Source organism: Drosophila melanogaster, chromosome 2L (assembly GCF_000001215.4).
Source record: "Drosophila melanogaster chromosome 2L".
Taxonomy (NCBI): Eukaryota; Metazoa; Arthropoda; class Insecta; order Diptera; family Drosophilidae; genus Drosophila; species Drosophila melanogaster.
The window spans coordinates 3713260-3729916 of NT_033779.5; the positions used below are offsets into that span (position 1 = coordinate 3713260).

Genomic DNA, 16657 nt, shown 5'->3' on the forward strand with positions numbered 1-16657 from the left:
TTTAAGTGCTTTAGGCATTTAGCATTGTGAAAATATTTACTTCATCAAAAACCTATCGATATCTTGACATTCAAATACTTTTCACATCCCTCGCTAGAATCGGTCAGTGGATATATAGATAACAAAATAATGCAACTCACAGTTTCAAGGGGATCGGAAGCCCCTGCGGCGCTGAAATCGTTCAGATAATATAAAGTTATATCCACATTATAGAGTTAAGCCCCCCCGCCACGAAAAGAGAAAAACATCATGTGTTGTTAGCTGAAATCCGTGAGCAAAAACCAAAAACAGCTGCTATGATCAAAAAATCGGGCGACTCCTCAATTTGCACACGTTTGTTATAGTTTCGTGTACGCGTAGGAAAATCACAGAAAATCTAGGAAAATCAAAGAGAGAGAAAGTGGAGGAGAGCGAGAAATCGAATCCAAACAAAGCGATTTCGGCTTATTCTTCTATTTCAGCACACAACAACGCAAAGTAAGTGATACAAGTTATTTATTTACGTCATCCACTGATAAGGGAAACCAAAAACAATTGCGGACTGCAAGTGAAATTAATGTTGTGTTAATATCTTCGAATTACTTGCGCTCGATACAATAAACAACTTGTGACCGCAGCTGAAAATAATTGAAGTACAGTGCGTATACGCTAACGAGCACAGTAGTACTCGAAAAAAAGAGAGAGTTGGCATAAATTACTTGTGCGCATGCAATACAATACAATTATACTGAGTTTCAACAATTAGTTTAGTTCTTTGCTGCTAACTACTATTATTCAAAGTGTATATAGCTAAGGATTATATATAGATATTAATTATTATCCATCCCCACAGAATGCACAACTGGCTGGCCTCACATAACGGCGATGAGGATGCGATGGCTGCGCCATCATCCTGTCCTGCGTCCTCGGAAAACGGCAGTCGATTGGAGTCCCGCCGGATCTTTGGCGACATTACCACCAACAGACTGTGGACCTTTCGGGTGCTGATGAACCAGGATCTGGCGCCCAACGAGCAGTTGGCCATAGTGGGTAATTGCGAGGCGCTGGGCAACTGGCAGCACTCGGGAGCGGCTATTTTGTCCAAAAATGAGGAGGACAATGAGTATAGTAATCTGTGGACAGGAGAGATCTATATTCCGCGTCACTGTGACACGGAATATCGCTATATGGTCTGTGCCGTCGATCCCGGCACGGAGCAGCTGATTGTCCGCCGTTGGGAAACGCAATTACAGGTTCACAAATTCATTATGTACTGACCGACCCTATACGAGTAGAGTCCAAAAATCCAGCTGGACCTGGGATCGGATTTGATTTGTATGCACTCGTATGGGATTCATGGTTTGGAGCTAGCCCAATAACATTGCTAAGAGATTCCCTTTCCTTACAGCCCCGAATAGTCAAGGAGTTGGATGAGCAGCCTGCCAAGAATCAGAGTGACATATTTGGCTCGTTCAATGGCCAGGAGAAGGTGGATCGGGGCTGGCTGACCAAGGAGACTCTGGTGCAGCTAAAGTTCTTTTATGCTCCGTTCACGTTTAAGCAGCGCATGAAACGTAGGCATATCCAGGTCAAAGTGACGCCCATGAACCTGAGTATTCCCAGTGCCGGCTGTGATACCATGCTGCCCTCGTCTCCCATGGAGGATTCCTTGTCGAACGACACTCATGATACCAAGGAGAACGGCGGTGAATCCTCCACAGCCTTTGCCTTTAGCGAGGTCGTCACCTTGAGTGCCGACGAGTGCGAAATCAGAAGTCAAGAGCAGTTCGGCACCGGCTGTGGACCCACCGATTTGGTTATATTCCATCTGACCGTTGGAGACTTCGAGAACACGGCCTACCTGATTGATTTGTACAGCTACAGCTCCCGGGTGGCCAAGGAAGATGGTCCACCGAACCACTTGGGCTATCATTATGTGCTGCCCAATCTTTTTAAACGTTCTGAAGGCAACTTGGAGCTGCCCATAACCTGTGCCAAGGGCCATCGACCTCTGGGAATGATGCGTCTTGGTTATCTTATCGTGAAGCCCTCATCGCTGTGTGCTCTAATGGATATGAGTGTCAGCTATGCCCGATACTGGAACAGCAAGTGGACGGGACTGGATGTGGGCCATCGTGGTTCCGGAACTAGTTTCAAGGCCAAGGACGCTGTTATTCGGGAGAATACCATTACTTCTTTGAAGAATGCCGCAGAGCATGGTGCCGACATGGTGGAGTTCGATGTCCAACTTAGCAAGGATCTGGTGCCAGTGGTGTATCACGATTTCATGATCTATGTTTCACTAAAGTCGAAGTGCAGTCTGCAGGAGCACGATTTCCTCGCTCTACCGATGAGGGAGTTGTCCCTGGAGCAGTTGAAGAAATTGAAAGTCTATCACATTGCTGAGGGTCTGTCCAGGGAGACGCGTTCGTTTCACAACGATGATTGTTTAGAGCACCAGCCGTTTCCGCAGCTATGCGATGTCCTGGATGCCCTAGATGTCCATGTGGGTTTCAACATAGAAATTAAGTGGTCTCAGAGGCTAGAGGACGGCAAAATGGAGGAGGAATTCGAGCATGTGGTGGACAGAAATCTCTATATCGATTGCATATTGGATGTCATCCTACGAAAGGCAGGGAATCGCAGGATAGTACTGAGTTGTTTTGATCCAGATATCTGCACTATTCTGAGATTCAAGCAAAATCGATACCCTGTCATGTTCCTAACTCTCGGCAGGACGACGAAATACCAGAAGTATATGGACCCCAGGGGCAACTCCATGGAGCTGGCCGTGTGGCACGCGGTGGCCATGGAGTTCCTGGGTGTTGTGGCACACACGGAGGACCTGCTGCGAGATCCCAGTCAGGTAACATGATCCACTCTCGAATCGTGAATCATTCAGCTACGGACGCTTTTAGGTGAATCTGGCCAAGGAGCGTGGATTGGTGCTGTTTTGTTGGGGCGACGATAACAACTCCAAGGATACCATCAAGCTGTTAAAGGAACTCGGCCTGCACGCCATCATCTACGACAAAATGGATGTCCTGACCACCAAGGAGGTCAAGGTGAGTCCTTGAATTAATTGCCAAACAAAGCATTAATATATGCTATCATTAACTTTGTACTCCATTTACTTGTATCTCCCCCCAGCAAAGTGTGTTCCACCTTCAGGCCAAGGACAGCCAAAAGGAACTGCTCAAGTTGCAGGCCCTGGAAATGGGGCATGTGTGGCACACCTCTGCCGACGGAAACGAGGAGCAGCAGGCATAGAATTTGAATATCGGAACTGCTCGACTATTTTATACTCATCTTTATGTACGAAAATAACCGCCCGGCTTGGACCAAAACTCATCAGATTATTAAATCGGTCATTATCATTTCTTCATTTCGCCACTTAGCTAATTGCATTTGATTTTTATAAATAGGCTTATTACAAGTTACTTAAAATTTGTCCGACCAACGTAGGAACCTTTAAGTGTCTCTTTATCGTTTCCTATTTCAACAAAACTGCTCTGTACTTCAGTACTTACGTTCCCAGCAATCTTTAAAAATACAACTTTTACAAACAATGGAAAGTGTTTGTTTTATTTTCAAAATCTTCAAAATGCACAATGATTTGATTTTTTTTGGTTTTTAACTGGCTAGATGCCATACTGGCATATGAATCTTTTTTCATAAGTACAATTGCCCACATGCATGAGTTTTCGCAAGATTGAAACGCATCGCTCTTGGTCATTATTGTGATGGGGTTCACCAGGACCCCACTCGTGATACAAACAACTTTTTCCGGAGGCTGCAGACACAAAGTCACCGGTTTTTGTGTTTTCGTTGACGCCCAGGAAGTATGATTTCGAATCATCGAGCTTCTCTACGATTGCGTCAAACTCCTGTTTAGTTTTTATAGAGGCTAGGTGACCTCCCATTCGACGACATTTGGCCTGAGCATCCAGCCAATTTAGCTCAACATCTTCTTCGATGTAAAAATATCTATCGCCTATCTTCTCAAATCCTGGCTGTAGGCATTGAACTCCATTTATGGCTGAGAAATAGCCATCCATTTGGGCCTTCATATAATCCATTGTGTTTTTGATCGCCTCAAGCTGCAATTTCGTTCTGTCCAGTTTCACTGTAAGATACCGATTGATGGTCTCCAAAGATTCATGCATGGCAAACTGCTCTCGCTCCATCCTGTCCAGCTTCTCATCCTTTGACAGCTGCGATGCCTTTATGTTGGAAACGTCTGCTTTCAAGGCATCCAGCTGGATATTCAACTGGATCTGATCCTTGCGGGCTTCGTTCGCTAATATTTCCGTACAAGTATTCCATTTGTCCTGGTGGATAGCAACATACTCCATAACTGGCTTCAGGGTGGGGAAGCAGTATCCGTTGCATAGGGCAGGTAATGGCTGAATTTCAATTTTCGCGGTTCCTGCCGAGAATTCATGGCTAACAAGGAGTAAGTTCAGAACTAAGACTGACAATCTAAACATGATTTTATTTATTTAGATGCGTTTAATATCAACAGCTTTGTAGTACTACATAAATGGACTGAGTTTTCTGCTTTTATACGTTTCTATAGGCGCTTATCAATTACTTGATTGCTTTATTTTCTTCAGTCTTGTGTTTCTACTTAAAAAACTATTCAGTAAAAAATAGTTGCTATGTATACAATATTGTGAATTACTTAAATATTATCAAAACGAATTAAAAGTAATTTTTTAAATAATTCTTTAAATATGAAATTTGAAAAGGCTTTCTACATCACTCATACGCAGTGTTGCACATTGGCGCCATACTCAAGTGAATGTCAGAGCAAAAGAAAATGAAAAATGGAAGAGTGACACTGCGCATGCACTCGATTCTGAGATGAAAAACAAATCAACATCCCTCCACAGAGAGAGCATGAAAATTTCATCGGTGTTGGTTCGGTTTGTTCGGATTCCTTTTCAGTTTGTTAAATCGCCTCGAACGGTTCGGAACGCGCGCGCTCGAAGAGATCGGACGGCCAACTCCCCGGAAAGAAAGAAAAATAGTGGAAGGAGGCGCCCCCACAAGGCGAACGAGTGTAGTGTAGTAGTGAAATAGTCCTCGATTTAGTTTACCCCTTTTCCGCAATTTTCACCAAGCCCGAAACATTGGATTTCCTGTGATTTTCCGACTTTTCCTGCGACCAGACTCCCCAAAATCCCCAGTATCGGAACTATGTTTATGGGCAGAGCGCAACGAGGCCGCAGGATGAGAGAATAGGTGAGAATGGGTGAGAAATTTGAGAAGGCGGGACAGGGATATGGATATGAATATGGTTTTCTTCCACGGCGAATGACTATGGGGTATATATCGGGGCAGGTTGAGGAGTTCTACTTAACATCAGCCTTTAAAGTCGATCCTGCGGTGGCGGACAATAAGGAAGTTTGTGATACACCAAAAACGGAAAAATCGATGCGTGCGCGACAACAACACACACGTGTATGTCCTGCTGTGTGTGTGTATATCAAGTATACGCCAAGTTAACCGAGGCAGGCAACTTCATACCACAACAAAAACACGCTACTTACAAAACACTCCTGACCTACTGTGTGTGCACCACCCCTTCCATTTCCATTTCCCTTCGCCACCCCCCATTTCCCCAGCTTTTCCCCACAGGAGGCAGTTAAGCCACCTTCTAACTACTTTACTTGCGTGTAATGTTCTTTCTGGTGGAAGGAAAGTCGGTTAAAAAAATATCGTTGGTGGGAAGAAAAATGCCGAAACCCATTTTAAATACTTCTGGTTGTGGCCAAAAATTGTGTGTTTTCTAGGGGAGCTTACAAGTTGGCCCCCGCTCATTAGAAGTGAATAAATAATGCGGCTAAATATATACGTACATATATGTGCACCATATGTACATCATACATATGGATGTATGTATGTACTCACGTTTTAAAGCCATGAATATTAAGCTAGAGTTTGGCAATCCCGAAACGGCAACAGAGTGTGTATAACATAATCATTAGCATTAATTGCAACTGAATTCCACCACTTTCTTGGACAGGAAAACTGCCCTCAGCGTGTGTTTGGCTTGTTTGTTTTGTTTATAAAGCCTCATGAAAATTGTGTGAGTTGTTTTGTATTTTTATGGCGCTGATTCGAAAATCGAGAATCCGAATTGAGGGGCAGCCGGCTGCGAGTAAACATCGAATGGACGGACAATGATGGGAATCGACAACAGAAAAAGAACAGCCGGACAGACAGGGACAGGCGGACATTTGGACCAAAAAAGTCAGACGGACATGACGCTGTTGCTCACTTTGTGTACATGATGTGCACACAGCCCGGGCCAACACAATAGACCCCTTTTCACAAACCATCTAGTATACATCAAGTATATACACAAAGCCAAAAAATGGCCGCAGAAATCAGAGATTTTTAGTAATATATAAAATCGTCAAAAAGTATGCAATAAATATATTCTATCTATCTATTGTTCATTTAGTTTCATGCTAACACTTTTATCCTTTACTACTGCATTTCGGCTGTCAGGACGTTTCCGGAATTATCTTCTTGGCCGCAGCTGTAGCGGAGAGTACCCAGTACCCAGATACATTTGTATCGGTGCGTGCGAGAGTGTAAACAATGCAGCGCCAAAACTAAATATTGTTTAAGAACAAATATTTGCCTTTTGTGCAAATCACGAAAGGCAATTTCATTATTCCGTTACGTTCAGCTCCTTTTATATATTTTTTTTATTATATACCAAAAAATAGTATTTTTCGTGCCACTCTCCTAAATTGATGACGCTATCGATGATATGGCTCAACTATATTTAGTCAGATCTCGGAAAAAGGTACAATAATCATCGGTGGGATGCGCTTCACGAGCTGCTAATGGGTCAATTCAATCGAAGCGAATATTATTGCCTATTTTCCAATTAAATGGCCTTAGCTTGAGCGTTGGGTTTGTTGATTCTAAAAATTTATGCGGCGTAGAAGTACTCGCTAAATAAAGTGAATCCAGGCATTGAATCATCGGATGCATACATCAATTCAAAGAAAGCGTTACTTCTACCGATTCCATCCGGCACACTTTAATACATAACTGAATCATTTCGATTTGGAATAACTGATCTATGATCATTATCTTTTAGGTAAACAAAATTGCCCGGTATTCTTCCATAATCCGAAGATGTGCGAAATTTGGCCACGCATCTGAAATGATATGAAATATTTGAGTTTCCCAATGATTTGTATATCCCAAATATTGATTTAGAATCAATAATTTGTATGCCTTACTTAGCGAGGCGAGGTCAAGAGATTTGATCAGCAATTAATTATTATTAAAAATTTTTAAAGTAGTAAGTGTAGAAATATTTCCCCAAAATATATTACATTTTCCATGGGCAACCTCTAAATTAGTTGTTCCTAAAAATAGTTGTGCGTGCGTATATAAAAGTCGTTTTGGATATGCAGCACATGTGTCTAGGCCATTAAACTCATAATTATGAACCATTAAATTGAAGGGATCCATACGTCTCCTTAAAATGAATGTGTAATTACTTCACGAATGCCCCGAAAACTTTCTATACTAAATATGACTTCAACCAAAGTAAAAGAAAGAATTTAAAGTGGTGAGATAATATTTGTAAACCTTTCTATTGCAGCGGCATGTTGTCCAACTCAGCCCCAACGTAGTGAGTAGCTAGATTGCAAGGATCAATGGAGGTGTTTCTAACATCTGGGCAAATATTTTCCAGTGGTGGTACTAGGTCCTGAGGCCTGATCCCCATTGGGTGCCGAAGAGTGGATCGAAGTGGTGCCTTGACGGAGTGGTAGGCATAACTGCATAAATCGTGGGCAAGGACAACGAAAAGCATTCAGGTTGGATAGCGTAAAATCAGAACAATGAAGTCCCAAAAACCATAGAAAACATAAGCCCACACAAAACACACTCACGCAAGAAACATTAAGGTTTTAAAAGCACCTCAAGCAAAAACCACAAACAGAAGTTTTACTTTACCTATTACCTTATTTGTTTAATCTTAATTTAATTTAACAAATTATACAAAAAGAAACCGTTCAGCCTCACACCGTTTGGTTGGCTTTTGAGCTCTTGATCCAGACAATGACTTATATACCTAAAAAAATGCAACACTATGCGCATGCAGCCATGAATCTGATCAACATGGACTCGGAAAACAGGGTGGTGCTCAATGTGGGTGGCATTAGGCACGAAACCTACAAGGCCACGCTGAAGAAGATTCCGGCTACGCGATTATCGCGATTAACAGAGGCGCTGGCCAACTATGATCCGATACTGAATGAGTACTTCTTTGATCGGCATCCGGGCGTCTTCGCACAAGTGCTCAACTATTACAGGTGGGTGTCCTAGAATCCGATTGTTATATATTATTAACTTTTCACAATCGTACAGAACTGGAAAGCTGCATTATCCCACGGATGTGTGCGGTCCGCTGTTTGAGGAGGAATTGGAGTTCTGGGGCCTAGACTCGAACCAAGTGGAGCCCTGCTGTTGGATGACCTACACACAGGTTAGTGCCATATTATATTTAAAAATTCGTAAAATTAAAGCCTTATTTTATCTATTGCAGCATCGCGACACCCAGGAAACCCTAGCCGTACTCGATCGTCTCGATCTGGATACGGAAAAACCGTCCGAAGAGGAATTGGCACGCAAATTCGGCTTCGAGGAGGACTACTACAAAGGCACAATATCCTGGTGGCAGGAAATGAAGCCGCGCATTTGGTCCTTGTTCGATGAGCCCTACAGTTCCAATGCAGCCAAGGTAAGTCAAATCTATAGATGTTTATTGCATTCTATATTTATCAAAGTCTTTCATCATTTCCATGCAAAATTGCATGTGTCAGAGGAAACACTTTAATTCATTTTTCAATTAAGATATATGCATGCTGAACAATTTTCCGAATGAGTGAAAAATCCACTTTAAAAGCATTGTAATAAGTAATTATATTATTATATACACAAACGGCTAGACATCTATTTTTATTTCAAGTGAATGCATATCAAAGCATATAAGCACATTAATCATTCCAACAAATTTCTATAGATACTAGATTTATTTAATTATAATATTTTTACCAATTCTCGTCTAACTTCTAGACTATTGGCGTGGTTTCGGTGTTCTTCATCTGCATTTCGATCCTGTCGTTCTGCCTGAAGACCCATCCCGATATGCGGGTACCCATCGTCCGGAACATTACAGTGAAAACTGCGAATGGAAGTAATGGCTGGTTTTTGGACAAAACGCAGACCAATGCGCACATAGCCTTCTTCTATATCGAATGCGTGTGCAATGCCTGGTTTACCTTTGAAATATTGGTAAGAGATCAAATCAGAGATCATAACTGCTTAGAAACTCCTAGTAAAGACCTTTAATAAATATTATATCCTTTTATCCAGGTGCGCTTTATCTCATCGCCGAACAAGTGGGAGTTCATCAAGTCATCTGTTAACATCATAGACTACATAGCGACGCTTAGTTTTTATATCGATCTAGTGCTTCAGCGGTTCGCATCGCACCTGGAGAACGCTGACATCCTCGAGTTCTTCTCGATCATCCGCATCATGCGTCTGTTCAAGCTGACGCGCCACTCGTCCGGACTGAAGATCCTGATCCAGACGTTCCGGGCCTCGGCCAAGGAGCTGACCCTGCTGGTGTTCTTCCTCGTCCTGGGCATCGTGATCTTCGCCAGCCTTGTCTACTACGCGGAGCGCATCCAGCCCAATCCGCACAACGACTTCAACAGCATACCGCTGGGCCTGTGGTGGGCCCTGGTCACAATGACCACCGTCGGCTACGGCGACATGGCCCCCAAAACCTACATCGGCATGTTCGTGGGCGCCCTCTGCGCCCTGGCCGGCGTACTAACCATCGCACTGCCAGTGCCCGTCATCGTCAGCAACTTCGCCATGTACTACTCGCACACGCAGGCCAGGGCCAAACTGCCAAAGAAGCGGAGACGAGTGCTTCCCGTCGAGCAGCCGCGCCAGCCCAGACTGCCAGGTGAGTGGATCTACCTTCATAGTTAGTCATACAGCATAAACAAAAGATAAGGAAATTTCAATCCAAACTCAGAATATATAATCTATTCAATACGAATATTTTCTAGAAAATGCACAAGCATCCAGCTTTCATTTGCTGATTTATTGAAATTGCATTTACTATCCGAGACGTTCGAATATATCGTAAATTACGATTAATGCGAATATAATGCAAATAGAATCGTGTATAATAAATTAAGCAATGAGGCGTGTTTACAATATGGCGTAAATTATTGTAGTTAGAGAAATAGTGGGAATAGACGAGCTGATTATTACTATATATTCATAAATACTAGCTAGAATTTTGTTTACTTACTAATTGGGATTATTGTATCCTTCAGGTGCCCCTGGTGGTGTCAGTGGTTGCGGTACCCCGGGCTCGGGTCCCCACTCCGGTCCCATGGGATCCGGCGGTACTGGACCACGTCGCATGAACAATAAAACAAAGGACCTGGTCAGCCCCAAGTCAGGTGAGTCTCTGAGTGTCCTTAATGGAGTTACATCACACTGATTCCCGCAATCCAAGCAAAATGCAAGCCAAAGCTAAAGCCACCAACAAAGTACAAAATAAAAAGTAAAATAAAACCTATTGGAATCGAACATAGCTTCAAAAAGGCACCGCCAAAACCTAATGTCTTCCACTAAAAGTACTGAGGACGAGCAAACCAGCTAATACAAGTTCTTAACCTGTCTTAAAAAGCTCGCACAGCTGCACCCTGAAGTTCAAAAGTAATCGAGTTCAATGGATTAACTTTGCAATACACAACCCAGTTATAAATACTCGTTATCCTTTGTGCCGTCTCGCAGTTTCTCCTGGCAAATGAATATTAATAGTAAAAGATATTAATTTAAGAGCCCAGTAAATGCTGCCACGAAATGCGAATCTTTGCCCATAACGACCCCTGATTTTGGGTGCGCTTCCCCTTTTGGCTAAACTATATCCATTATATAACATATCAATCGTCGTGTACGTGTATATATGTACTCTATGTAATTACCATGCATTTAAGGCTTCTTTATTCATACTCCAGTTTTACAATTTCAAGCTTAGCTTTAATTTTACGCAAATCATTCAAAGGAAATTTAATGGTGTCTCATGGAGTTCAAGTGGAAAATCGATGGGAATGTTAAGGAAGAATTATTACTAGTCAAATAGAAATTTCTACAAATATTGTTTACCTTCTCTTAATTCTTTTAACATACTTATCGATCTACAAATTACTTGAACTCCAAGCGTAAAGCCAAAGACTCGAGTCATTTCCATATCATATATGTACTAAGCAGACCTTTACTTTTTCTTCATCCATCGAAGGCATACTTGTATATTGAAAGTCATCGCCTTTCAATCAGTTTGGGATGTACTTTATTCCATTGAGTCAGCAAAATACAAGAATATGTATCGCAATATATATATTTTCCCTTTCTTCAATCATTTTTATACCCAGATACGAGACTCTATTTTATATATGTACCTATTTCAACCATTGATTTTTGATATCTATGCTCCGAAACACTTTCGTTTACTTTAATATAATTTCATTTAATTGATAAACGATCCAATCCAAACCCCAAAAATCTTGTGTAAATAGATGAATATACAACAATGATTGGCAAACCGCGCGATGGCAAAAAGAGCAGGCTGCTCTAAGCCAACAAACACAACAGCAACAACATGAACCACGATACGACAACAACCACAACAGAACCAGATGAAGAACCCAAGAACTCCCCATACCATTACTTCCAAGCTAGAAATTGCAATGCGATGATGATGATACTTTCTGTATAAGAATTTGGCAAACTGATCTATGAGTAAACGAAGGAAAAGTTGAGAGTAAAAGAAAACGCAACCCAGGGACTGGATAAAGATCATATAGCGGATATAGACCAAATCGGATTGTGGTACGTGGATCTGGATGCCAAATAGCCATAGATATATGATTATTCGTATGGTTACTTTGAATATGGACGACGTCTGCTACTGATATCTACTGTTACTACTACCACTTCAAACTGCTATATAATCGTATATATAACTACAATATGTAATTTTCTACGTGTTTTCCTCTCTCTCTCTATTTCTCCACCTATCTTTACATAAGTTATATTATATTCTATATATATCGTGTACGTGTTGTTCTTCAGTTCTGGCTCGTTCGTTTCTTCGTTAGCAGTGTATAAGATACTATACTACTTTAATCAGATATGTAAACGTATCCTCTGTCATTCTCTATGTGTGCGTGTGTAACTTTGTGACCTTTCGTTCTAGTCTAATTGCCCCGAATCAGAGATCCCCTAGCTATGTAATTGATCGAAAAACTTGGAATATACTTTGTATTATCTCGAACTTTTGTATTTCAGATATGGCCTTCAGTTTCGACTAAAACAGAAAACAGAACAGAACCAGAAAGATATTTTGTAATTTGATAAGCCAGCTCAAAACACAGTATAAAAAAAAAAAACAAGAAAAACTCGGCAACAAAATCGAAAAAAAAAATCGAAACCAAATCAAAACGAAACCTCAGTTATATACGAAATAAGAAATCCCCGGTTCGTTCATCTATCATCTAACTATCAGCTAACCAAAACTCGGACTCTGCTGGGCGGGTGTGTGTTGGTTAAGAAACCTTTATTAACTACCCCTAACAACCTCCAACTTTCTTGCTCTCTTCCAACCCGAAAAATCCCCAACTAAAAGTGTCAAATAGTTGAAAAACTTGGAAACTAGTTCGTAGCAAGCAGAAACTCTAGAGTTTAGAGCCACCTTCACAAATCCGATTTCCCAGCATTTGATTCTACAAAGTTTTACCCCCCCCCCACTCTGCCTGAGTCCAACTTATCCAACCGAGCGGAAATCTTGGCCGAACGTAATTTGCAGATATTGTATCTAGCCTTATGTGTGTGTTTATTTGCCGAGCATGCTGCATGTGACCCGATTTTGACCTGAGTCTTGGAGTGTGATTAGTGTTTCCATAGTTGTGTGTGATGTTTGTAATCATGTTCGTGTTACACTTACCCCTCCCAAGAATACCACCACCACCAACCCTCGTATATCGTAGTAACCAAGTGCACCCAGTAATATACCATCAGCAATTTTGAAAAAAAATAAAAAAAAATAAGAAAACAAAGTTGCCTCCCACCTGCCATATGAAAATCAAAGTTTACCAGATTTGGAAACTCCAGCTTGACTAACCGACTTAATGAAAATAATATTTATTTCTCTCTCTCTTTTTCTTTCTCTGTTTTTCTCTTACTCTTCCCGGACTTCCCACTGCTATATCTATCTATTGTTTCCGGCTATATAACTCCACCTACTCCACCTACTTCCTATCCACCCGAAACCGAAACTGATAATCCTTTCTGTGGCGGGGTTAAAACAAAAAGTTGCTCAACTTTTCGCAGGTCCGCTGGGCGCAAGCATTGTGGCCATGAGTCCCCGGACAATGCTGGATCTCAATCCTGCCCTGGCGATGGGCAAGCCTACGTTTCAGCCCCGTATACCCACCCCCCTGGCAGCCACGCCCCCTCCCCCCGTGAGTTCCGCTGGGGGGATGACAGCGTCTGGAATTGGAACTACTTCAGCCACTGGAGCCACTAGTGCACCACAACCAGCAACACCACTACCCAGCATTGCGGTGTCCACCACAGCGAGTGTGGGCAAGGATTTGGGCATCTCGACCACCACCACCACGGCCCAGGAGACCAGCAAGAAGGCCTTCCTCTAAAGGAGCAGCCCAGCCAAGGATTCAGCCACCTGCTATTTATATTTATCCACGATCCCCATATCCTCCAATAAGCAATATCTATTCGATGTCATACAGAGCCTTCGCATACGTATTCACTAAGAACAAAGATGGTGTGTTTCAAAGTTAGCAAAAGGATCCTAACCTACTCGTATCACTTGAGATCGTCTTTGTTTTCCTCATATCATCACACACTGTGTTTCGCAAAGCCTCATATCGAAAAATATCGAAATGAATATCATATATTCACGAACGAGTCTACAATGGATCAGAATTAGCTGGAGATCAATCTTAAATCAAATATCGATTGTGATGCTATATTATGAAAAGTATTCTTTGATTTCAGAAGGGGTTTAGGATATTACTCTATATAAGCCATTTGACTGTTATTATATATTAGTTGCTTACTTTTATATATCGAATCCTATGTAATATCTCACACTGAAATGAAAAGGCCAATATTAAAGCAATACTTTGGTTCAAGACCAATTATACACCTAGCTAAAAATTACCATTCTGTTTAATCCAGCAATAAAATATGTTTTTAACCTTATATATTCGTACTCTAGTAATGATCTATCCATCTCTGATACCTAGACTCGCAATTTGTGTTGACCATATCACGACATACCTATACCTATCAATATCGAACCTAAGCATAAGCATTTGCTAAATATAGATAATCCAATTGCTTGACGCCAACAATTTATCATCGAGAGTTAACCAAGACAGAGCGGAAACCATGTTTTTAACCATACAAAGTGTTTTTACCGATTGCAAGCTTGCTAACGATCCATTTTTCTATATAAGCCATAGATATTAAATCGACAAGCAGTGTAAATAATCCAAAATGCTTTACAACTCGGTTTGCCAGTTCCTTATGCGTTGTGTAAAGACTCTACTGCCCCCAATCAGTTCTCGTGGGGCAGGGGCAGTTCGGTTGAAAGCTTTAATTTGATATATATTTACTATATAGAGGGGGAATCCAACTCAAACGCGGTTTGAGAAGCTTAATTAAACAGAAACCAATCAAAAAGTACATCTACTTTTTTAAAATTCATTCGGGCCCAGCGCACGTGTTGACTTCAACTTTTTCCCGAACTAAAAATAGGAAAGGTGCTGATTTCTTTAGCGAAAGACGCAAAAGTTTGCGGGGAAAAAAATTGAAGCCAAAGAAAAACAAATGAAATTTTCCAACTGTTGGCACTTTTCGCTCATCACTCACTTACATGCTGGGATTACTCGGTAAGCTGGGAGTAAAATCGCTTCTTATATTTTTCCAGCCCGAAAAGTTGGCTCACATATCAACAAGCTAGGGAAACTTAAAGAAAATTTCAAATTTCCGTCAGTTAAAATGCAAATTATTTCTATTAAATTTTGTTTGGTTCTCCGCAAGCAACGACTTCCCTGAATAAATGCAAAACAAACAAAAAAATCCAGAAGCGGCAGGGAATTCCTTACAGTTCCTTTCAGTTAACTTGAAATTGTTAAGAAAGTTTACAAATTGCTGTGGGGTTAAGTGGGTGGATTTAGTCCAAAAACTCACAGGGCTGGTTAAAAAAAAAAAAGCAAACAGGTTAGCAAATTGTTTTTCCCCAATTTTCCTTTGATTTCACTTGCGCAAGTCATTAGCTAATTCTCTTGTACATTTTGAATATATATATATACATATATCTCTCTCAGCAGTCATTTTGCCCACATAATTGTAAGAATAAACATGATAATTACTGAAAACAAAAAGTGGAACAAAAAGAAGCGGAAGAATAAGATGCAAAACTTAAGCAACATTAAGATCGAAGATGGGCAACAAATAAACGATGTTTGGGAAACATTTGTTAAGTTTTTATAATGAACAAAGCATTAATAATAACGAAATTAATATTAAATATTGCAAGCTATAGGAAATGGATACAAACAATTGTTTATATCGTTTCGTTTTCTCGCTATGATTTCGAAACAGTTTTTTAATTGTATAGTTAAGCAAATTGTATACTATTTGAACTAAACAAAACAAATTGTTCTCTCAATAATTCTTGAACAAAGAAAATTAAGCTAATTATATATACATTTATATATATAATTGAACAAATATATATATATATGAATTTAAAAAAATAAAATGCAATAAAGAAATCTATTGAACACCAAACACACCGTACTTACTCAAGTGGAAAATGTGGTTTAAGTATTGAAATCAGCCAAATATTATTTAATTTTTTTTACATTTAATAATTTTAAGTCATCATAGGATAAATATATTTTTCCACCTCTGAAATTTATTGCAGACATTTGAATTCGTTGCCATGCTTTTTAAAATTCCACTCTGGCTGCCGCTTACGAACCACTTTATTACCATTTTCGGCATTTGTTTCGATTTTATTACCAAAATTTGCTATTGCAATAACAGCTCAGACACTCGGGCCAACAAAGGGGCGAAACAAAAGAGAAGTAACGCTTTGGCCCCCGAGGGCCTGACCTTCAACACTTGGTGTAAAAGACCCATGTAGGCGAATAGCTCCAGCCAACCAAGTGCGAATCGGGTCTCGGTCTGCTCCATTCACCTCTTTTTTTTGGCCCTTGGCGATGGTCCAATAAAGCGCTTCATTAACCAGAGACTTTTCGGATGGGTTTGGGGCTGGGATGGGTCTTTACATGGAGCTGCGCTGGACTGGGCTGGAGCACCCCAACGAAAAGAGCACAAATTCCAATGCCTAAACGGGGACGGGAGAAATTCCCTCATCCTAAGACCGTTGCTATTTCGGACTGGCCTCAATCAACAGTTGGTTCTAAAAGGGGGGGATTTGGGGTGGTGCCTAAGCACTTGGATGGTTAGTGGTTCTATGGAAGAAGAGCAGAGATTTGCTCTCGAACAATTTTTT

General features: G+C 41.0%; 3 protein-coding genes across 8 annotated transcripts; 2 read left to right on the top strand and 1 right to left on the bottom strand.

The window, feature by feature from the left end:
• Positions 1-100: 100 nt before the first annotated feature.
• Positions 101-3551, top strand: CG2818 (uncharacterized protein). Of its 2 annotated transcripts, NM_134960.4 has the most exons (5): positions 101-477; positions 833-1232; positions 1388-2845; positions 2898-3044; positions 3130-3551. In NM_134960.4, exons 2-5 carry the CDS (start codon positions 834-836, stop codon positions 3247-3249), a joined length of 2124 nt encoding a protein of 707 aa, NP_608804.1. In that variant the 5' UTR covers positions 101-477; position 833; the 3' UTR covers positions 3250-3551. The 2 variants fall into 2 exon arrangements, with proteins under 2 accessions (NP_608804.1, NP_722936.1); NM_164553.2 differs by lacking the exon at positions 101-477 and having other exon boundaries at positions 1124-1324.
• lectin-24A lies at positions 3541-4514 on the bottom strand. The gene has a single exon (NM_144380.2). It carries the CDS (start codon positions 4467-4469, stop codon positions 3621-3623), a length of 849 nt encoding a protein of 282 aa, NP_652637.1. The 5' UTR covers positions 4470-4514; the 3' UTR covers positions 3541-3620.
• A 411-nt stretch (positions 4515-4925) lies between these two features.
• On the top strand, positions 4926-15886 carry Shaw (Shaker cognate w; the record flags this gene model as incomplete). 5 transcript variants are annotated; one of them, NM_057373.3, is made up of 11 exons in its annotated part: positions 4926-5226; positions 7616-7645; positions 7709-7832; positions 8120-8330; positions 8386-8503; positions 8564-8758; positions 9094-9312; positions 9394-9997; positions 10377-10505; positions 12397-12642; positions 13420-14328. In NM_057373.3, 7 exons carry the CDS (start codon positions 8122-8124, stop codon positions 12417-12419), a joined length of 1497 nt encoding a protein of 498 aa, NP_476721.1. In that variant the 3' UTR covers positions 12420-12642; positions 13420-14328. The 5 variants fall into 5 exon arrangements, with proteins under 5 accessions (NP_476721.1, NP_001260001.1, NP_722937.2 ...); NM_001273072.1 differs by lacking the exon at positions 12397-12642 and having other exon boundaries at positions 13438-15886; NM_164554.3 differs by lacking the exon at positions 12397-12642.
• Between the last annotated feature and the right edge of the window lie 771 nt (positions 15887-16657).

Coding starts and splice junctions, on each gene's coding strand:
- CG2818 (NM_134960.4), top strand. CDS start 834: ATGCACAACTGGCTGGCCTCACATAACGGCGATGAGGATGCGATGGCT. Junction 1,233..1,387: donor GTTGGGAAACGCAATTACAG/GTTCACAAATTC, acceptor CTTTCCTTACAG/CCCCGAATAGTCAAGGAGTT. Junction 2,846..2,897: donor TGCTGCGAGATCCCAGTCAG/GTAACATGATCC, acceptor GGACGCTTTTAG/GTGAATCTGGCCAAGGAGCG.
- lectin-24A (NM_144380.2), bottom strand. CDS start 4,469: ATGTTTAGATTGTCAGTCTTAGTTCTGAACTTACTCCTTGTTAGCCAT.